General features: G+C 44.1%; 1 protein-coding gene across 13 annotated transcripts in view; it reads left to right on the top strand.

Annotated features, from left to right (window-relative positions):
• Window positions 1-23,682, top strand: part of LDB2 (LIM domain binding 2) — a 468,402-nt gene that overhangs the window by 152,260 nt on the left and 292,460 nt on the right. For all 13 annotated transcript variants that reach the window (XM_012180398.4, XM_042251909.1, XM_012180396.4 and 10 more), the window contains exon 2: window positions 19,881-19,983. In XM_012180398.4, coding sequence (XP_012035788.1) covers window positions 19,881-19,983 — 103 coding nt within the window. The remainder of the gene's footprint in view (window positions 1-19,880; window positions 19,984-23,682) is intronic.

The raw sequence follows: 23,682 nt of genomic DNA, 5'->3' as shown, positions 1-23,682 counted from the left end.
ACTGAGTGACTTTCACTTCACATCCATGGACTTGAGAGTCATTGAGACGTGACTGCAATAACGAGACATCATGAGAAACAAAATCAAAGTATTGTACTACCGGTTCTGTCAGCATGAGGCTCACAGTCATTGAAAATTTTGTTTCTCAGCCTAGAAAACAGAGACTTTTCTATAGTTTGGAAATCCTGGTGAGTTTCAGGATGGAGGCCAGAGTTGGTGGAGGTTGAATGAGTCAAGATAGTTGGAAATTAGTGGAAGGGTGGTGTGAGACGAGTGTTGCAAGTGAAGGGATGGAAGGGTGAAGGGCAAGTCCATCCAGGAGGGCCGTACATGCTGAGCGGGCGGGGATGCAGACATCTGTCCACTTCATGCGTTGGGGCTTTCAGACCCTGAGAAGTGATCTCAGTGTATGAGAATTCCTATTTCCACAGCTCTCCAGGGACATGTGGTATCGTTCAATTTTTTAACTTTTTTTTTTTTTTTTTTTTTTACAATCTCATGGATGTTCAAGGACTTAGATTTAATTTACCTTTTCTTGGTTACAAGCGAAATAGAACAGCTTTTCATTGCTTTATTTATTTTCTGGGAATGGTACTTTCATAACTTTTTTCCTCTTTTATTTTTTATTGATTCTTGATTTCTGACAGTTTGTTGTGTATTCTAGTGGCTAATCTTCATCCAGGTCATACTTACATTGTGGCCTGTTTATAACGTCTTTTGTCCCATGAAATGTTCGTCGCAGGAAATGTTGATGGATTCAAATGGATCGCCTGCTTCTCATACGGTTTGTCCTTGTGTTTGTTTACCAATCTCCCCCCGTGTTGTGAGGTCATACAAAATAGTCTCTCTTTGCTTCTAATGGTTTGAAAACTTTGTTTTTCTTTTTATATGGTTGATCCATCTGGAATTTATATTTGATTATGTGTTGTTGTTGTTCATCACTAAATCATATCCAGCTCTTTGCAGCCCCATGGACTGCGGCACGCCAGGCTTCCCTGTCCTTCACTGTCTCCCGAAGTTTGCTCAAACTCATGTCCATTGATTCAATGATGCCATCCAACCCTTTCATCCTCTGTCACCCCTGTCTCTTCCTGCCCTCAGTCTTTCCCAGCATCAGGATCTTTCCCAGTGAGTTGGCTCTTTGCATCAGGTGGCCAAATTATTGATAATGTGAAGTGGAATCAAATTTAATTTTACATATGAAAAATCAACACTACTTACCAATGGTCACCCTTCCGCTTCTCTCCAGCAAGGCCATCTCTTTCACAGACTCAGGCCCCAGGCCCGCTTCTGCATCTTTGTCACCCTCCATTCGGCCACACAGCTCTGTGTATCCATCGTCCTGTCTCTATTTAACATTATAACCTAAGCATACCTTTGTATTATTATAAACCATAAGCAAACATTACGTTGAAAGATTCCTAATTTTTTTCTAGTGGCCAAATCATGATTTCTGGTATCATTTCTCCCTTGTAAGGCAGCATATTGTTCCTAGTTTTTGGTTATTTCTATTATGAAGGCTCCTATGGTGAATACTTTTGCATATAAAGCATTTACATATTTTTGGATTATGTTCTTTGGATGGGTTCCCAGAAATAGAATTACCTAGTCAAAGGGCATGAATGCTTTTTAATGCTTTTAATTCATGGCATATATTTATTTTAAAAATTAAAGGGAATAAAGATTCTGGTAAGTTTCTGGGACTCTATTATGTTGTTGAAGCCAACTGGGTTGTGACAAGCCTGGGTCTGGGAATAGTTGCCCTTTGGAAATGCAAGCAATTGATTTCTTTGATAGATTTTTCTCTTTTCTTGCTTAACACATTTTTTTTTCATATATTCATTTATTCAAGCTGTCAGCTATTAAGCACCTACTAGGTACCAGTGTTAGTTGCTCAGTCATGTACAACTATTTGCAAACCCATGGACTGTAGCCCACCAGGCTCCTCTGTCCATGGAATTCTGTGGGCAAGAATAGTGGAGTGAGTTGCCATTTCCTTCTCCAGGAGATCTTCCCGACCCAAGGATTGAACCCGGATCTCCTGCATTGCAGACAGATTCTTCACCAGGGGAGCCCCCAGGCAAAGCACTAGGTGTCATGGTCTACAGCAAAGTGGGCAAGAGGATTCCATTCTCCCAAGGAGCTTACGTTTTCCAGTAGCTAGGAAGACAACAAGCAAATAGACACAAGCAAGTAATAAGGACTTCGCAGAGAAAACCACTGACAGATTTGGGTGTTTTAAGGTTAGCTCCTATGGATTGTTGCTGCTGTTGTTTAGCTGCTCAGTTGTGTCCGACTCTTTTGCGACCCCGTGGACTGTATTCCACCAGGCTCCTCTGTCCATAGGATTCTCCAGGAAAGAATACTGGAGTGCCTTGCCATTTCCATCTCCAGGGGATCTTCCAGACCCAGGGGTCGAACTTGCGTCTCCTGCATTGGCAGGCAGATTCTTAAGTGACACAGGACTTGAGATTTGAATGACAAGGAAGAGAAAGACACGTCAAGTAGAGGAAAGGTGTCCACTTGTGGATGGAAGAGCGATTGCAGAGGTCTCTGTGGTGGCCAAGAGTGTGGTCCCGGGTCAGAAGGAACATTTCTGTGGCTAGAGCCCAGATCTGTGAGCCGTGTTCAGTGAGGTGAACTGAGCCCAGGGGGAAGGACCAAGTCCCAGGCGTGCAGGGCAGGGTGTGCTACGGCGATAAGCAGCCACGGGACTCCATGAGAGGCTTTCAGCAGGAAGTGATGTAATCTCATGGGCGTCTTTCAAATATCAGGCTTCTTTGTAGAGCACAGGTCCAGCAAATCCCTTACATACAAACCTTCAAATTTTGAACTTTCAAAGATCAGAACACGTGTTTGTATCTCCAACCGTGTAAGTTCGTTCTCGTGTCTGGCGTACATTGTCACGTGTGTGCATCCCCTGCAAGTGGGTGTACTTTTGTGTACTTCACTGTTCCGGGCAGTTCTGCATAGAGGACAGTAGTCGGTGTCTTTACTTCAAGCCCAGATGTCCGCAAGCAAGCATGACTGCAGCGGTGACGTAGCTGCTACTCCTGTACTTTTTTGTACTGTAAGGTGAACAATGTTTCCTTTATTGTTTGTGTTTGTCTTTTGTGTGTTATTTGTGTAAAAAGTAGTGTAAACCTATTTCTGGACAGTACTATATAACCCACTGGGTTAGTCGGGTGCCTCAGCTAACTTTGTTGCACTTACAAAGTGGACTTCAGAACGCGCTCTCGGGATGGAACTCATTTGTATGTAGGGGACTTACTGTACAGGGAAACAGGCTTTTGGCAGAAAGAAGGATTAGGAAGCCAGCACTGCTGTGCAGGCTGGAGGGACTGGAGATCCAGGTGAGGAGCAGGGGTGGAAGACGAGAACGGTGAATGGGCCCTGTTATAGGCTGGAAATAGATGCATGGAAACTGCTGATGGATTGGAGGTGTGGGCTTAGGAAAAGAGAGGGATCAAGAATATGTCCTATTTTGTTCCGTTTGTCATTGACTTCAATCAGAGTATCCTGGATGAAAGAGAGAGAGAAAAAAAGAACATGTCCTAAAAGTTTGGGCTAAAAGCAGATTGATATTGAGAATAACAATCTGGAGTGACGTTACTGAGTTGGACAAGAGTGGGGAGAATAGGTTTGGATTGTGGAGAAAATAGGGGCAGGTCTGGCTTTGGTTAACAGATGGGGAAGTCAGTGAGGCAGGTGGAGTTAGAGGAGCCCCAAGGAGAAGCTGGGAGCTGTGATCAGACACAGCCTCTAAGGGCTCTAAGGCCCCAATAAACAGATGGGTAAACTGAGAACAGCGTGGAGGCCTTCGACCATGGTCCAGAGAAACCTAATGTCTTCCTTCTGAATTTTGAGATTATGTTCATCTTTGTGAACAAAAGTCCTTTTTTTCCCCCCTGTTCCCAAGGAAGGAGAGGGGGAAACACCAGTTTTCTTTCCTCACTTCGGTCCCAGCACGAGCTTCCAGTTTTCAGTGGGGACTCTAGGAGTGATCCCTGTCATTTGATTCCCATGCAATTGGGCAGGTCACAAAAACAAGCTTTTGCATCTCGCAGACTTTTCCAGAAATGTTCTCTTGCTGTCTGCTGTGTTTAGGTTGGGACAGAAAATCTGTGCCTGATTTTGCGGTGTGCCTTTCTCAAGATACACGACTCGCTGCCTCATCAGATTGCCCTGCCACTCAGGACCTCTCACACCTAGAGGGTGTGATGTAATGTGAGCTCACCGTTCAATCTGTCCCGAGCGAGACCCAGGCTTCCAGAGTAATTCTTCATGACGTCATCGGCAAAATGAGCTTGCTCAGGGTCTCTAGTGTATGCTTTTCGATATGTCAGAGTGCACGTTTCCAGGTTGGCGTCTAATAGAGAAAATTTAATTATGATGAAAACACTAGTCCTTCACACCAGAATAATAGAGATGAGAACAAGGCAATGAAGCTTTGCAGATAGAAACACACATTTAAGAATCACCTTATCTTTGACAAAGGAGGCAAGAATATACAATGGAGTAAAGACAATCTCTTTAACAAGTGGTGCTGGGAAAACTGGTCAACCACTTGTAAAAGAATGAAACTAGATCACTTTCTAACACCGCACACAAAAATAAACTCAAAATGGATTAAAGATCTAAATGTAAGATCAGAAACTATAAAACTCCTAGAGGAGAACATAGGCAAAACACTCTCAGACATAAATCACAGCAGGATCCTCTATTGTCCACCTCCCAGAATGCTGGAAATAAAAGCAAAAATAAACAAATGGGATCTAATTAAAATTAAAAGCTTCTGCACAACAAAGGAAAATATAAGCAAGGTGAAAAGACAGCCATCTGAATGGGAGAAAATAATAGCAAATGAAGCAACTGACAAACAACTAATCTCAAAAATATACAAGCAACTTCTGCAGCTCAACTCCAGAAAAATAAACGACCCAATCAAAAAATGGGCCAAAGAACTAAATAGACATTTCTCCAAAGAAGACATACGGATGGCTAACAAACACATGAAAAGATGCTCAACATCACTCATTATTAGAGAAATGCAAATCAAAACCACAATGAGGTACCACTTCACACCAGTCAGAATGGCTGCGATCCAAAAATCTGCAAGCAATAAATGCTGGAGAGGGTGTGGAGAAAAGGGAACCCTCCTACACTGTTGGTGGGAATGCAAACTAGTACAGCCACTATGGAGAACAGTGTGGAGATTCCTTAAAAATTGCAAATAGAACTACCTTATGACCCAGCAATCCCACTTCTGGGCATACACACCGAGGAAACCAGAATTGAAAGAGACACATGTACCCCAATGTTCATCGCAGCACTGTTTATAATAGCCAGGACATGGAAACAACCTAGATGTCCATCAGCAGATGAATGGATAAGAAAGCTGTGGTACATATACACAATGGAGTATTACTCAGCCATTAAAAAGAATTCATTTGAATCAGTTCTGATGAGATGGATGAAACTGGAGCCGATTATACAGAGTGAAGTAAGCCAGAAAGAAAAACACCAATACAGTATACTAACACATATATATGGAATTTAGGAAGATGGCAGTGACGACCCTGTATGCAAGACAGGGAAAGAGACACAGATGTGTATAACGGACTTTTGGACTCAGAGGGAGAGGGAGAGGGTGGGATGATTTGGGAGAATGACATTCTAACATGTATACTATCATGTGAATTGAATCGCCAGTCTATGTCTGTCGCAGGATGCAGCATGCTTGGGGCTGGTGCATGGGGATGACCCAGAAAGATGTTATGGGGAGGGAGGTGGGAGGGGGGTTCATGTTTGGGAATGCATGTAAGAATTAAAGATTTTAAAATTTAAAAAATAAAAAAATAAAAAAATAAATAAATAAAAATAAAATACTAAAAAAAAAAAAAAAAAAGAATCACAGTGTCCAGGCATTAAATCCCAGGGCTGCCTCTTCCTCAGTCTCTGGCCTTGGGTACATGTCTTTTAAAATATTTGATTATTTATTTTTATTTACTTGACTGCACCAGGTCTTGGTTGAGGCAGGCAGGATCTTTAGTTGAAGCAGGTAAACGTTTAGTCGGACCACGTGGAGTCTAGTTCCCTGACCAGGGATCGAACCCAGGCCCCCAGCTTTGGGCATTGGGAGTTCAGAGTCTTAGACACTGGATCATCAGAGAAGTCCAGTGGGGATATATCTTAACCTCCTGGGCTTTCAGTTTCCCCATTTAAATTGAGATAGTACAAGTACCAACTTGATAGGGATACTGTGAGGACTAGAATGTAATTCCTTGTGAAACTCTTAAGCCCTCGCATTGTCACTCTTTGAAGATTTAACACACCCCATCTATTAATAACAGACACGTGAACCAAAAAAGAGAATAGATATGTCCAACCATCATGAAGATACGATGGTGCTTCTTTGGGGTTTTGAGAATATGCTGGCTTTAAATTAAACAAGTATTTGTTTGTTAAAAGAAACAATTTAAATAATCAAGTAATCGAATACTTATCTGTTGCTTGCCTGCCAGATGATAGCAAATGCACAGATACAGGTAGTGATCCTGCCCTCATAAAGCTGATAGGAATTTCAATGCATGAGACAGGGCGCTCAGGGCTGGTGCACTGGGATGACCCTGAGGGATGGGATGGGGAGGGAGCGGGGAGGGGGTTCAGGATGGGGAACACATGTACACCCACGGCTGATTCATGTTAATGTATGGCAAAAATCACCACAATATTATAAAGTAATTAGTCTCCAATTAAAATAAATAAATAATTTAAAAAAGATTATTAAAAACAATTAATGAAAAGTGAAGTGAAAGTGTTAATCGCTCAGACATGTCTGACTCTTTGTGACCCCATGGACTGTAGCTTACCAAGGTCATCTGTCCATGGAATTTTCCAGGCAAGAATACCTGACCCAGGGACTGAACCCCGGTCTCTGGCATTGCAGGCAGATTCTTTACCGTCTGAGCCACCAGGATTTCATAATAGTTGCAAGAAGTACAAAGCTTATTTTTGGTACCTCAACTGTATACATTTTACTCATTATTTTTAGATTATTGTAAATAGCCTTTCTCTTTGGTCTCTTTACGATTAATTAATGCTTTTGTAGGTCAAGGATGGAGATTGAAATACATGGATTTTCCAGGTGTTTGGGGCAAGGGGAGGCATTGATGTAGCTACAGCTATAGAATCATTTCTGCCAGATGCCAAGTTCTGTCTCTCTGCCTGTTTTAATACATATCTTTCCCAAGTGAAATGCAGGAGGTACTTTCTAAAAAGGAAGCCTTGAATTGTGAGTGAAACCCTGACATGCGATTTACTCTCTTGGTAACATGCTGCCGTTTTAGAATTTCTCTGTTAAAATGATAACTAACGTTTACTGGTAAATAAAATACAGTTTAATTGAGAATAAACAAATCCTAGTTGACCATGAGAGAAAAAGCAAATCAAAACTACAACCCCAGGGACATGAGATTTTTAAAAAATCCATAACATTAAATAAAAAGGAGGGATTTAAAATTCTGTGTGTCCATTACTAGCTTGCGCAATTAGCAGCTGGTGAGAGCAAGTGATCTTACTGCCTTTATCTCTGCTTCAGTGTAGAATTCCATCGATGTGGTGGAAAACCTCGCTTTGGACTGTCTGTTCACAAGATGAAGCCTCAAACATTCAGTGCATTAATTGGATATGGAAACAATTAAGAAGACAGTAGAAATTTTGAAGAACAGTATTCTGGACAAAGGAATAGCTGAGTAGCAGAGTGGTTATATGAGCCTCAACTCAAGAGCCCGAGTTTGAAATCTCTCCGTTACTCGTCAGCTGGTCAATCTTAAGCAGATATTTAGCTTCCCTGTGCCTCAGTTTTCTCATCTGTAAAACGGGATGAATAGTAGGACTTATCTGCTAGGCTCACTGTGAGGTTTCAAGGAATTTATGTTTTTCAGTTGGCTCAGAATGGTGGCCAGCTTGCAATAACTGCGATGGAACTGTTTATTGTTATTTTAATTTTTTTTTTTTTTGGAGTACAGTTGCTTCACAACGATGTGTGATTTTCTGCTGTACAGTCAAGTGAATCAGCTGTATGTATACATATGTCCCCTGATTTGGATTTCCTTCCCATTTGAGTCACCACAGAGCACTGTAGAGACTTCCCTGTGCTATCCAGAAGGTTCTCATTGGTTATCTATGTAGTATCCACCATGTCTAAAGGTCAGTCCCAGTCTCCCACTACATCCCACCCACTGCTTTCCCTCCTTGGTGTCCATACTTTGTTCTCTGTGGCTGTGTCTTTATTCCTGTCCTGCAAATAGGTTCATCTGTACCATCTTTCGAGATTCCATGTACATATGTTAATATATAACGTTGGTTGGTTTTTTTTCTTTCTGACTTACCTCACTCTGTACGACCATCTTATTAAATGTAGCTAATTTGACATACACATGGTTTGATACAAGACTCCTACGCTTGGAGAAACGGATGGAAGCAAGACCTTATTGATGGAGAAAATGAAAGACATGCACCCCTCTTCAGTCCGAGGGGGGCCTCCTTTATAAAGGGAAAGGCAGGAGATTTGGCATTGTCAAGGTCTTCTGTCTCAAAACATGCCTGTGACGGGCAGAGACATTTAGAGAAAGCAAGTCTGGCCAAGCGTGTGTCCGCTTCGGTCGTGGAGTCACATGAGAGAAGCTAGCTGACATGTGTCCGATGGGAGTGACCGCAGTGGTCAGAGGCAAATGAATAGTGTGCTGTCTGTGTGTGCCTCTGTGCAAGACGGTAGGGCTGCGGGATGAGGTATCATCATTTTCTAGAGTCTCAAGGTACAGAAGAAAGCCATTGCCCTCCTCTTCCCCCTGTTTCCAGACCCCTTCATACCGTTTTCTCCACTTTGACCTGTTTATTTTCATAAAAAAAAAATGCAAAAAAAAAAACCCTACAATTTTCAAGCAACAGCTTTATGTATAGTTCATTCTTCAGAGGGGGGTGTATGTGTGCCACGTGACAAGTGGTTGCCATGGTAATTTCTCATTATTGTTGAATTGAAAAATAATTACTCTGGCAAAAACATATCCCACATAACCTGTCAGTACTGAAGTTAGAGTTGCCCTGGGGGCAACCCTGGCACCCGGATCCTGTTTTTGGCGGAGAGAGACACGGACGGGAGTGGACGCCGATCCGGGATGGGAGCAAAACGCGTTTGTGGATTTTTGAATCTAATTAAGACACTCTTCTGCTGTTTGACCCGAGTGCATCTCTCCTCCCGGTATATGATCTGGCTGCTGGGGCTACGTGGGCTCACCTGTGAGATGAGACAGAAGGACCGGGGGCTTTCGTCGCAGAAATGCATATGGGGGATTATTTAGAGTGGAGAAGCGCCACTGGTATTTTTACCTAATTAAAATGTACAGGGATTGTCAGCACCAGGCTCCATGCCTGAGCTCAGGCTGAGTTAATTTCGTCTTTCTTTACCTGGAGGCTGCACTCTGCTATTGTGACTTTCCAGCTTAGGGAAAAGAATCCACTCTTTACTTTTTAATATTCACTAACTAGTAAATAAGCACTGCTCAGATACTAAGCAACAGCAAGGTCTGAAAGGCCCTCTCTGTTTGGAAAAGGGAGGTGTGACCTCCATGAGAAGCCGGGTGGTAGGGCATATGGAATTAGCTGCCACCCCCCCCATTCTCCACTTTTGTGCCCACATGTTGGGGCCTTTGGTCCTCACTCATCCTGTCTCATGAGCCATTTTGGAAGACCCTAGCAACTGTGCTTCCTTTCTTGTGTTGTGGCAAGAAACCCTCCTTTTGGCTAATGAAGCCCTCTGATACACTCTGCCTTTAAGAGAATGATAAGCAAAGTTTTATAAGTGCTGGTATTTGATCACCGCATCTTCTTTGGATGTTTGGATGCTGATCCTTCTCCTAGCAGAGCCGGACTCTGTTTAGTGATTATGGTAATACTGCTGTTAGATGCCACTGAAATACACCACTTAGAAATGCTCTTTGCTTCAACTCTACCTGTGCGAGTCCAGACCACAAGTGTCCAATCGGGAAGCGCAGGGATCTGCTAATGGGAAAGCACACACTCTACGCCTAGGTGTGGCCACTTCACCCCGGAGACGTTCGTACGCATTAGCACAGCGGGACACGCAAAGATGCTGCCTGCAGCATTGTTGTGATGGCAAAATATCAGAAACTGTCTAGAGGTCATTAGTAGCAAAATGCTTAAATAAAATATATTCTGTTCATTCAGGGTGCTACCATGTAGCTTATATAAGAAAAGAAGAGACTCTAATATATAAAATAGAGAGGTCTCCAAAACACAGTGTTGAAAAAAAGCAAGTTTACAAAAGGAAACATAATGTATGACATCATTTAAACGAAATATTAAAAACAGAAAACAGGACTGCATGTGAATGGAGTTATGTATTATGTATATATATGCATATATATACACAAAGGATGGGCTTCCCTGGTGGCTCAGCTGGTAGAGAACCCACCTGCAATGCAGGAGACCTGGTTTCGATCCCTGGGTTGGGAAGATTCCCTGGAGAAGGGAAAGGTTACCCACTCCAGTATTCTGACCTGGAGAATTTCATGGACCATATAGTCCATAGGGTTGCAAAGAGTCAGACATCACTGGGCGAATTTCAGTTTCACACAAAAGATGGACTATGAAGGGCTATATGATTTGCACGAGACGGTTGTTTATGAGAGCCTTAGAAAAGGCAGAGGAACCAGAGATCAAATTGCCAACATCCGCTGGATCATGGAAAAGGCAAGAGAGTTCCAGAAACATCTATTTATGCTTTATTGACTATGCCAAAGCCTTTGACTGTATGGATCACAATAAACTGTGGAAAATTCTGAAAGAGATGGGAATACCAGACCACCTCACCTGCCTCTTGAGAAATCTGTATGCAGGTCAGGAAGCAACAGTTAGAACTGGACATGGAACAACAGACTGGTTCCAAATAGGAAAAGGAGTATGTCAAGGCTGTATATTGTCACCCTGCTTATTTAACTTCTATGCAGAGTACATCATGAGAAACGCTGGACTGGAAGAAATACAAGCTGGAATCAAGATTGCCGGGAGAAATATCAATAACCTCAGATATGCAGATGACACCACCCTTATGGCAGAAAGTGAAGAGGAGCTAAAAAGCCCCTTGATGAAAGTGAAAGAAGAGAGTGAAAAAGTTGGCTTAAAGCTCAACATTCAGAAAACGAAGATCATGGCATCTGGTCCCATCACTTCATGGGAAATAGATGGGGAAACAGTAGAAACAGTGTCAGACTTTGTTTTTTTGGGCTCCAAAATCAGTGCAGACTGTAACTGCAGCCATGAAATTAAAAGACGCTTACTCCTTGGAAGAAAAGTTATGACCAACCTAGATAGTATATTCAAAAGCAGAGACATTACTTTGCCGACTAAGGTCCGTCTAGTCAAGGCTATGGTTTTCCTGTGGTCATGTATGGATGTGAGAGTTGGACTGTGAAGAAGGCTGAGCACCGAAGAATTGATCTGTGCATTTGATCTGTGGTGTTGGAGAAGACTCTTGAGAGTCCCTTGGACTGCAAGGAGTTTCAACCAGTCCATTCTGAAGGAGATCAACCCTGGGATTTCTTTGGAAGGAATGATGCTAAAGCTGAAACTCCAGTACTTTGGCCACCTCATGCAAAGAGTTGACTCATTGGAAAAGACTCTGATGCTGGGAGGGATTGGGGGCAGGAGGAGAAGGGGACGACCGAGGATGAGATGGCTGGATGGCATCACGGACTCGATGGACATGAATCTGAGTGAACTCCGGGAGTTGGTGATGGACAGGGAGGCCTGGCGTGCTGCGATTCATGGGGTCGCAAAGAGTCGGACACGACTGAGCGACTGAACTGAACTGAACTGGGGGAAGGGAGAGAAAAACAGAGCTGGCTTTGGATTCCTGGGACATCAATTTTTATTTATAATTTTTCATTCCTTTTAAAAAGGAAAAAAGATATTATTTTAATGATGATTAATTATTAAGCTATTATTTAAATTATCAAACCACCTGGATAATGGGCCCATGGGTCTTCATCATATTATCCTCTATTCTCTGTTTTTAAAAATTGATAAAATAAAAAGTCTCTTATTTACGTTACAGTCAATGAAGTGTATTCGCTTAATGAACATTGCACTGAAAAGAGCAAGAAAAATGCCCACAGGTGGTTCAGTGGAGCAGCAGCATGAGTGAGAGGTCCTTCCTGCCTCTGTATGAGCGAGTCGCACGCGTGGGTGGTGTGTCCACTGATAACCAGGGGGGCAGCAGTGATGTGACGCAGAAAGGCCCTCTTGTGTGAGGTCCTGGGCCCCTCGCCACGGAGTTTAGATTCAAGATTCCCTCCAGTCTTCGAGGAAGAGTCTTGCTCACGATGCGGGTATGGCCTCTCCGTTTCTTCCACTCCTTAACTGTAGATGGGAGACCTGTTGAGGATGGAGACTCTTAATACCAGGTCCTTTGTTTTCCCTGGTGGCTCAGATGGTAAAGCATCTGCCTGCAGTGTAGGAGACCCGGGTTCCATCCCTGGGTTGGGAAGATCCCCTGGAGAAGGAAATGGTAACCCACTCCAGTACTCTTGCCTGGAAAACTCCATGGACTGAGGAGCCTGGTAGGCTACAGTCCATGGGGTTGCAGAGTCGGACACAACTGAGCAACTTCACTTTCACTTTTCCTTAGGTATCTAGTACGGCAGTCACAAGATTAGATAAACCTATTGGGTTGCCCCAAAAGTACGTTCTGGTTTTTCTGTACCATCCTAAGCAAAACCTTGAGCAAACTTTTTGGCCAAGCCAGTATATTTCAAGGCAGTGGTTCAATTATAATTTAATCTACACTCTTAACTGGGTAGAGGTGTCGAGCTTTTCTAGCACAGAAGACACGGAAAAGGGAATCCAAGGACTGAGACTTGGTCTTTGCTGGACATGCCTGTCCAAAAGCACAATATATGCAAAGATTAGGGGGGCAGGAAATGGTTAACAAGAGACCCTTGGTTTGAAAAGCTAAGCTGCTAGGTCCTTTGACTCCACACAGGCCAACTCCTCACTATGCTGGTCCCCAGAAGGATAATAATGGCTTTTCTCTGGATTGCCTGATAGTTCGACAATAAAGAATCTGCCTGCAGTGCAGGAGAGGCAGAAGATGTGGGTTCAGTTCCTGGATCGGGAAGATCTCCTGGAGAAGGGGATGGCTACCCACTCCAGTTGTTCTTGCCTGGATAATCCCATGGACAGAGAAGCCTGGCGGGCTACGACTGAGTCTCAAAGAGTCGGACAGGTCTAAGGAACTGAACACACCTGGATAGGATGTGTTTTACAACATATCCACCAAATATTGTATCTATTGTATTGGCAGTGCTGGTGTGCGTGGCCACCCCCACACACCCCAGAACAAAACCTCTGGCTCTTGGTTTGTTTTTAAGGGTATTTGTCATAACCTTTACTGCTGAATCTTGAGAGGTTGATCTTGACCCGCTGGTGAGTCTCAAGGCCCTTCCTGGTTAATCTCCATGTTGGTATGAATTGAGGGGTGGCCTTCATGGAGAGTTGGCAGCATCCTGCCTGCTCTCACCTCTTAGGGGAAACCAGGCTTTGCGAGCTCCTCTGTGGAATCCTTGCTGCTAAAAGGCCCTTGGACATTTTCCGCATGCAGCCTCTTGCTGGTCAGCTGACTGGACTTGGCCATGCAGCCTGCTCCAAATGGAACTTCCTGGATCATTCATTTCTCTGCTGATGGAGGCAGCATGTTTGCAATCAGGAGACAGAAGTGCTAGCCTGTGGGTAGAAAGGCAGAATCGTGACCAGTCACTTTCTGTTGCCTTTCCTTGGTCTCTTTCACATGTGGTCAAGCAGAGCCCTGTTGCCTTTGTCTGCAAGGCTCACGCCATCTAGATGACTGACATCTAGAAATCGAATATGGAAGCACTGATTTTTTTACCATTGCCCACAGCTCGTGAGGTTGTTAGCTCAGCTCTGTGGCTGAGAACTGAGATCCCACCTGTCACACTGCTAGATTTTCTGCTAGAAATTTCACATTTGGTTCAGCATGGGTTTTTATAGTTGTATTTCAGCTTCTCCCTGGACTCCTGGCCTAGCTACTATGCAGATTTCTTCCATAAAATTGCCTCACTGATCCCAGGAACTATACTAGCCAGTGAATGGCAGGAGGGGGTGTTTAAAGAGAAGGTTTATCTTCAGAAAAAAAAACCCAAAACACATGAAGGTTGGAGAAGGGGGAAAAATTTGGAAGAACTGGAGGAGATCCGCTCAAGCAAAATTTCCTGCAGCCAATGCCAGCCTCTTCTACTCTTGCTTGTTGTCTTCAATCTAAGGTGAAAATCACTTTTTGAACAGAACTGTTTGGTAAAAAATATGGGCTGGTCAGTTCATCAGTTATACAAATCCACATGAGTTTGAGTGAACTTAGGAGTTGGTGACGGACAGGGAGGCCTGGCATGCTGCAATTCTTGGGGTTGCAAAGAGTCGGACTCGACTGAGCAACTGAACTGAACTGCTGTAGTGAGCAAGGCTCTGCATGTATGTGAGCAAGGAGGTGTGGGAATCTTCTGTACTTTCCTCTTAATTTTGCTGTGAACCTAAAACTACTCTAAAAAGATTAAATCCATTAAAAAAAATAGGCTAGAATTAGCAGACTTTCATCAGCTAGAAAGTGGTGAAGCTAAAGTTCCCATGTTGTTGTGTGTGTGTGGACTAGGGAAAGCACAGCATGGGAACTTGGGCTTCACCACTTTCTAGTTGATGATCTTGACTGAGAAGTTTAAGTTTTTCAAAATTCAGATTCTCTACTCACAGATATCTTAAGGTCAAAGAAGACCATAATAAATATTAATAGCTGCCATTTATTGAGCAACAATTATGTGCCGGACAGTTACTCCCTAGGCTCCACAGTCCACTGCAATAATTGTTCCTGGTTTGCAAATGAATAAATAGAAGCAAGGAAGTTGAGGTTTTGACTTAGGTCATCAGTGAATAAGAGGCAGAATTTATATGTTGAAGCCAATGTAACATAGAGGTCAAAGGTATAAATTCTCTCTAAAGACTGCTTGTTCTGCCCCTTGGGAACAACTAGGGCAGCTGTGAATATAAGATGGTTCAATTCATGGAAAAAAAAACACTTAGAAACTACTGAGTTACAGGTGGTACTACTAACCCAGTGCTCCTGCCCCTCCCCCTCCCCCCCCCACCTACCGCGGCTATGTATGTTCTTTCCATGATCTGCTTCCTTCAGGAAAAAAAAGCCAAGCTAAGCCTGGATTGTATTTGACATTTACTAATTTTTTTCCTAAAAATACTACTTTTTAATTCCCCCTTTCCATCAGAATTTTTCTCTCATAACTAAGGACTCATTTAAAAACTTTATAAATGTGTGTTGGGGGGGGGCAGTTGACAATTAGAGCTTAAAAATAGTGTCCAAACATTTTTTTGGTGCCAGTTTAAAAATATTGACTGACAGCTAAAGTAGGATCGGCCATCCTAACCTCACAAAAACGTGTACATGACTTTCTTGAGTTGGGTTGTCTTTGATGGCCCAAAAAAGAAGTCCCGTTTCTCATCTATTCCTTCATCCTATCAGCCCACATGTGCGTATATTCTGTTATGTACCTGTGATGTGTCTGGTCCTGTGCAACTATGTTTTTGTTTTTGTTTTTTTGTTTTTTTTTTTTTTTGGAATGTTCTCCCAAGATCTGTGACCCAAGCTAATTGATTTTGTGTATGTGTGTATAGTCATTCGATGTAGCCTTCTCCTACCAAAGCTGTCCTGACATTTCCCGAGACACTGAGTCATCTCATGTTCCATCACAGTTGGTTTGAATCAAATGTCATCCCCCACCTCTGGGGTCTTCACTCTCCCCTTGACTTCTGCCAGCGCTCCCTTGTCTGGGTCCCACAGAAACGGTATGGCTGCTCATAGACAGTCCTCCCGCCTCCTGACAGCCTAGATTCTTTCTTTTTTCCTAGTGACTTCAGATCAGCCTGGGTGCCCCCTGGGCTTTTATCTTCCACTGGTCTACTTTCTAGCAAAAGGGCTAGAAACCCAGAGTGAGATGACAGGAGGATGGAGCTGGAGGAACTGATTTAGTCACTGGGTCTTTGAACAATTAGCAAGGGAAAGAGAGTGGGTTAATTTCTTTCTTTTTTTAATTGAAGGATAATTGTTTTGCAATGTTGTGTTGGCTTCTGTCATACAACATCGTGAATCAGCCACCAGTACGCAAGTGTTATGTCCCCTCCCTCTTGAACCTCCCCCCACTCCCCTGCATCCCACCCCTCTAGGTTGTCACAGAGCACCGGGGTGAGTTCCCTGGGCCCATACAGCAGCTTCCTGCTGACTGTCTATTTTACAGATGGTAGCATTTATATGCAGAGAAGGCAATGGCACCCCACTCCAGTACTCTTGCCTGGAAAATCCCATGGATGGAGGAGCCTGGAAGACTACAGTCCATGGGGTCACTGAGAGTCAGACACGACTGAGGACTTCACTTTCACTCTTTACTTTCATGCATTGGAGAAGGAAATGGCAACACACTCCAGTGTTCTTGCCTGGAGAATCCCAGGGATGGGGCAGCCTGGTGGGCTGCCGTCTATGGGGTCACACAGATTTGACTTAGCAGCAGCAGCAGCAGCAGCATTTATACGGGCTTCCAGGTGGTGCTAGTGATAAAGAACCTGCCTGTCAATGGACGAGACAAAAGAGACATGGGTTCGATCCTAAGGTTGGGAAGATCCCCTGCAGGAGGGCATGGCAACCCACTCCAGTGTTCTTGCCTGGACAACCCCATGGACAGAGGAGCCTGGTGGGTTACAGTCCATAGGGTTGCAAAGAGTTGGACACGACTGAAGCGGCTTAGCATGCAGGAGTGTATATATCTCAAGGCTACTCTCTCAATTCGTCCCATTGTGTCCAAAGTCTGCTCTCTAGGTCTGTGTCTCTAGTCCTGCCCTGCAGATGGGTTCATCCGTCCCATTTTTCTAGATTCCTTATATTTGTGTTCATTTATGAAATTTGTTTTTCTCTGTCTGACTTACTTCACTCTGTATAACAGGCTCTAGGTTTATCCACCTTACTAGAACTGACTCAAGTATGTTCCTTTTCACGGCTGAGTAATATTCCATCACATGTATGCATGTACCACAACGCTTTATCCATTCATAAGTTTCCACTATGTCACAGACAGGTATTTTGCCAAGAAATGGGCTACAGACAAAGTGATTTCGAAACATACTCAATTTGGAAACAGTTTTGATGTAGAGTTCTTCAGAACATGAACTGCTTCATCCCTTAGAATTGATATTAAAGATGGTAGATAGGTGAAAGGGGCATTGCATTGATCTTCACTGTGTTCCCAGCACTCTGCTAGGCATGTTATAGCCACTGACTTACTGAAATGCCACATCTTCTGTGCAAGATTATTAATATAACTGTGGTTGTATCTTCTGGTTGAGATATGTATTACTGTTGTCATTATCATTATCCTTAATTTCCAAGTAAGGAAATAGGCTCATGGGGGTAAAATAAGCTGTTCAAGTTCACATAGCTTGTGTCAGGGTGTGCCTGCTCCGAGGGCTGTGCACAGGATGGACCCACCAATGATGTATTAATAATACAACCCGCCCTACTGTATGGTTTGAACCTCCTCCTGAGCATGAGTCCTGACCGTGGAGCAGTAGAGTGAAGGGCTTGAAAAGAAACCAGACTGAGACAAAATATGACCCTTTCCATCACCCTTCCCTCTTCCTGAACCCTAGTCCTTGCCTCCCCCAAGATGCAGAAAAATGAGTTGGGCAGGGGGTGGGGTGGGAGGAATTGGGAGGTTGGGATTGACACATACTGGTGTTCAGTTGCTCAGCTGTGTCCAACTCTTTGCGACCCCATGGACTGCAGCACACCAGGCTTCTCTCTCCTCCACTATCTCCCTTGAGTCAGTGATGCCATCTAACCGTCTCATCCTCTGTTGCCCCCTTCTCCTTTTGCCTTCAATCTTTCCCAGCATCAGGATCTTTTCCAATGAGTTGGCTTTTCACATCAGGTGGCAAAAGTACATATATAGATGTGTGTGTGTGTACACGCAAATGTACGCACATGTGTACACTCTTGTCCAACTATTTTCAACCGCTCAGACCATAGCCCACCAGGCTCCTCTGCCCATGGGATTTTCCAGGCAAGAATACTGAAAGGGGTTGCTCTTTCCTCCTCCAGGGGATCTTCCTGACCCAGTCATTGAACCAACATCTTCTGCATTGACAGGCAGATTCTTTACCACCAAGCCACCAGGGAAGCCTCATGTTGCTGTTGGTGTTCAGGCACTAAATTGTGTCCAACTCTTTGTGAGCCCATGGACTACAACATGCCACACTTCCCTGTCCTTCACTATCTCCTGAGTTTGCTCAGACTCATGTCCATTGAGTTGGTGATGCCATCCAACTCTCATCTTCTGTCATCCCCTTCTCCTCCTGCCTTCAATATTTCCCTGCATCAGTGTCTTTTCCAATGAGCCAGCCCTTTGCATCAAGTGGCCAAATTATTGGAGCTTCAGCCTCAGCATCAGTCTTTCCAATAAATATTCAGGGTTGATTTCCTTTAGGATTGACTGGTTTGATCTCCTTGCTGTCCAAGGGACTCTCAAGAGTCTTCTCCAGCAGCACAATTGAAAGTATCAACTATTCAGCACTCATATATGTCTATATATACATTTGTACATGTACATATTATTCATACTAAGTACAAAATAGATAACTAATGAGAACCTACCGTATAGCACAGGGAACTTTACTCAGTTCTCTGTGGCAACTTAAATGGGAAGGAAATCCTAAAAAGAGAAGATATATCCATATGTGTAGCTGATTCACTTTGCTGTACAGCAGACATTAACACAGTATTGTGAAGCAACTGTCCTTCAATAAAAATGGATTAACAAAAATTAAAATTAAAAAATAATTTGGGAGTAAATCGAGCACTATACAGAGAATGAGGCACAGGTTGGACGCCCCTCTTTTAAACACAACACTATCCCCCCAGTTCCCTGTTAGGGAAGCCCTTCTCTTGCCCTTGAAGATTTGCAGTGACTGGGTCTTCAACTGGGTCAAGTTCAAAGTATTTTCTGGATGAACAAGGGAAACTCTCAACCCAAGACAAACCAGCAGAGTTCCTATGGATGGTTTGCCTTCTGCTGAACTGTTCTGGTTTTAATGACTGATCTAGTAACGAGCTAGTGGTTGCCTGTCATCTTAAACCAGTCCCCGAGAATACTCCACATGTATGTGATGACTGCCTGTGCACATACTCATCTTTCTACATAAATCCAGGCAGCAACACCTGTGTCTTTCATAGGGATATTTACATAGAGGAACGCCACAAGCCACACACAATCTTTTCTTTTTCTTTAAGTAAATTATCTTTAAAAATATGTAGTCTCCTTAACCTGGTTGTAATATTGTGGTTTCTGTTTGTAAAGTCGGGCTCTTAAAAGAGCAAAGTGAAAGAAAGAGAAAAAAGGCTGAGTACATTTTACATTACGTGCAAACCCTTTTCTTAAAAACTTTCGCTGTATTCCAAAATACGTTTATTAAATCTCCCCAAATATGTCCCCCAGAATTAATTTTCACTTGCTTTGCATTAACTTGTTTATCAAATTGGAATTCGGTCCCCATTCGAGGCAATTAATTTGAAGAGTGACCACACACCCACCCACACTCCTTCCAGAACACCCACACACATATGCCGAGTCCCAAGCCACCGGTGACTGAGTTTATCGGCCTTTTTCCCTTTCTCAGCTCCTCTCTGAGCTATGTTCTGCTCTTGCCTGCTAAATAAATGATCTGTCTCTTTGCAGGACAGCGACAACCTCTGGTGGGACGCGTTTGCCACCGAGTTTTTTGAAGATGATGCCACATTAACCCTTTCATTTTGTTTGGAAGATGGACCAAAGCGATACAGTAAGAAAGCAGTTTATTTTCTCTAATATTTCCTCTTTTTTTTTTTTTTTTTTTTTTTTGCGCCCGAAAGAAAACCACAGGGGTCTTCAGAGAATAGAACGGTGCTGACAGGCTGACAGTATTCCCTGCCCTCCTGCCTCTGATCAAGGCCTTGTCACCGGGCGGCAGCCTGACTCAGAGGTGGCGAGATGTTTCCTTTGCAGCTTAGGATGTCTAGGCATTTGCCTGTTTTGAGAGCGAGGCAGATGTGAACCAAGTTCCCCAATGATAGGTGGGAGCTGAACTGTGGACAGTTGTTACCCCTCACTTCCCTGCAAACCTTCTTTATCCTTGACAACTCATACTTCACACGTACCGTTTTGCTTCTGAAGTTTCCTTTAAAAAAAAGTCTTACAGTCACGGCATCAGCTGAATCCTTCTAATCCCCTCTTATCAATTATCTCAAGTATTTATTTGACAAGTGCTATGTTTTCTTGCGGGCTGGGGAGGCCCCAGCTGCTTGGAACACACACTTTGGGATTCCTGTTGACAGAATTTATAGTTCCTTGTCTTTCCGGCGAGTGATAACTCTGTAAAGAACCACAAATTACAGCCCGTGGCACCTTGGGTAACAGCTGATCTGTCCTGATTAGGTTCAGCCAACTTGTCAGAGATGAGATTTGCTAGTTATGCTGGAAGACTGAGAGGCATAGATACATCAGCACAAAAGCAATTAATGTCCGGTTAGATCAGAAGAGATGTGTTTTCAGAAATCGGCCTTGTGCAGTAGGAAAGGATCTGTCTGTCAGAGGGGAAAACATCCCAAATGTCACAGACACGGGGCTGATAATGGGAGCAGCCACAGTATGTACAAACGGGTTGGTTCAGATCATTGGGTAATTGATAGGTAATAGCAGTCTTGATGAACACCATGAAAAGATCTAACGGCTTCTAAATGTATTGCAAAGCAATTAGCGTACAATAAGTGTATTTTTTTTGTTAATGTTACAGGGCTTCAGCTAACTTAGTATTTGGATCTATTGCGAGATGAGTTGATTAATTATGCCAATACATGCATGGTGATTTTGAAAAAGTGGCAAACTGGTGGGGGAGCAGGACAGCTTGCTCGACGGAAGGTCAGAGCCAGGAGCGTCTCTTCAGATTTGTATATTGCAGGCTTTTAGAGGTGGGGGACATGATCAATACATGTTTTGTATGAGAGGGGCAGCTACTGTGCCAGACAAGGGGCTGTTCCGGAATGTCGTTACATTCGACATAAGGACGCTTGTTGCCAAGTGCCAGCAGATCCACTTCACTGGGGTCCTAATGAGTTCACTAGCTTTTCTGTGCGTGGGTGCTCCCAACCTCCTCACACCGCAGAGAGTGGGAGAGTCAAAGCTACTATCTCAGAATTCCCTGGGAGATGAATGAACTCAGCAATCTAACAGTTTCTCTCTCCCCAAAAGTCTGCCTGATCAATGATGAATAATTGCAAACCTAGCAGCCATCCATCCTCCGAGCCTTATTTTTTTTCTGAGGCATAAGCTCAGATAACTTCAAGTTATCATTGTTTCACGTTCCTGTGCTTATGTGTGTGTGTGTGAATCCATCAGGCTCTGCTCGAGGAACTAGAATTACTAATAAAACAGATTCTCAGTCTTCCATCTGTCCACCCCTGACCCCAACATCATCTGCGGGGGGGGGCGGGGGTGAGGCATGATCAGGGCTCGCTGAAGATCTTATATCCACGTACAGGAGTGCCTGCCTGACAACGAGCCATTGTTGCCCAGGCTTCTTTGTTTCTCTGAGCCAAAATATTTCCCGAGCGGCAGAGAGAAACAAAGATGATTGACAGTCTGGAGCCGAGTCTCATCAGCTGCTTTGCTGACAGTCGGGTGATGTGCGCACGCTTGCTGATGTGCGGGCTAGTGACAGCTGATTGACAGCCGAGGACTGGGAGATAGGGAAGATGAAGGATGCTTGGAGTGTCTGACACGCGCTGTTTATGCAGCGCTCCAAGCATCTCGCAGCTACCTTAACCCATTGGCGGTCCAGGCACACTGTGCCGGCTGGGCAGGGAAAACGCACGCTGGCCCCGTGCTGGGGGCTGCAGCCTTCTCTTGACACCTTGCAGGGAGCTGAGAGCTGTGTATTTCTGAGGGAGAAAGTAGGACTTGGCTATTACACTTATATATGTAAGACATTTCTGCAAATTACTTTCGTTCTAAGTACCAAGGAATATTCCAGGTGAGGTTTACTTAACCCTTACTAGAAAAAAACTTTTCCTTCTCCCTCCCTATCTCTGTGTTTTCAGAGGGTGTCTCAGCTCTGAGATAGATCGTATCTCGAAGCTACCGTAAATCCTGTAATATGTGTTTACTTGTTTATTTGTTGCTTGTCATCCTGTATTAGAATGTTTTCTCTCTGTGCACCAGGGCTTTGTTTTATTTATTGCTGAGTTATCAAGTTAATACAGAAACTGGCACAAGACAAGTGCCCAAAAAATACTCATTGAATGACTATATGAATGACATTTAAGGGGAAAATTTTATACCACCAAACAGAATGCTGGCAAAACCATCCCTTGACCGAGGTCTTTGCACTTCTTTAAATGGGGAGAACTCAAACCAAAGTGTTCTGCTTGGTTTTCAAATAAGTTTTAGGGTGTGGTTGGGAGGGGAATGAAATGGTTGGGTGGCATCACCGACTGGATGGATATGAGTTTGAACAAGCTCTGGTAGTTGGTGATGGACAGCCTGGTGTGTTGCAGTCCATGGGGTCTCAAAGTTGGTCACGACTGAACAAGTGAACTGAACTGCCCTGGGAGGGACACACCTAATCATATAATAACTCAGGAAGTAATTATGTTTGGGAAGATACACTACTCTTCCACTTATTATTTAGTTTTTGGCTGTGTGGCCTCCAGGATCTTAGTTCTCCAACCAGGGATCAAACCCCTGTCTCCTGCATTGGAACTGAGAAGTCCTAACCGCTGGCCTGCTGGCCAAGTCCCACTGCTCTGCCTTTTAGAAAGCCCCTGTTGCTCCATCCACCTGGGTCCCTACTCTCCTGATGGAATTGGGCTCCCTCCCCAGGTCGGGTATGATCAGGACTGCCGATGGAGACTGCTGCTGTCTTCCTAGAGGACTGGGGTGTAGTTGATGAGGAGAGGACCCAGAGGAACAGAGTTACTGGAAAACGTCTGCCATCAGGCTGTGCAGCGCCTAAGGTTATGTGCCTGCCGCTGCCTCGTGAGCCATCCTGAAGGTATTTTCCCAACAGCTGGAGAAACCCACAGTCCAGCGAGGTGGTTTCTCTTTGGGTGAGGTGGACTCTCAAATGGGGAAGAGGGCCAGGCGGAAGAGATTCCCTCTCGCTCAGCAAGTCCATAGTTAAAGATCAGGAGAGCTGAAGAGTGTCTTTTCTGGAAGTGGACCCTTCCTCGGCCCCCAGAGCCCCAGCTGGTGAGTCATGAGGCCTCAGGCCGACCACCTCCAAAGTCAGAGTCAGGGCACCCCGCCCCGCCCCATCCTACCCTTTCATCTCCCACTGCAAAGGGGGAAGAAGTGCGTGTCAATTCACACACTTCTGAAAACAGCAGTCGCAAATCATAATGTGTCTTATTTGACGGAGAAGACAAGTGAGAAGAGGAAGGGGATGGCAGAGCCCTCTGCACGCTCGTTTTGCAGTTTTAAGGTGGTGCGTGACTTTCTCCTCCAT

Source organism: Ovis aries, chromosome 6 (genome assembly GCF_016772045.2).
Source record: "Ovis aries strain OAR_USU_Benz2616 breed Rambouillet chromosome 6, ARS-UI_Ramb_v3.0, whole genome shotgun sequence".
NCBI classification, from domain to species: Eukaryota; Metazoa; Chordata; class Mammalia; order Artiodactyla; family Bovidae; genus Ovis; species Ovis aries.
The sequence above is the reverse complement of the archived record's forward strand: the minus strand, read 5'-3'. Positions and strand labels throughout refer to the sequence as shown.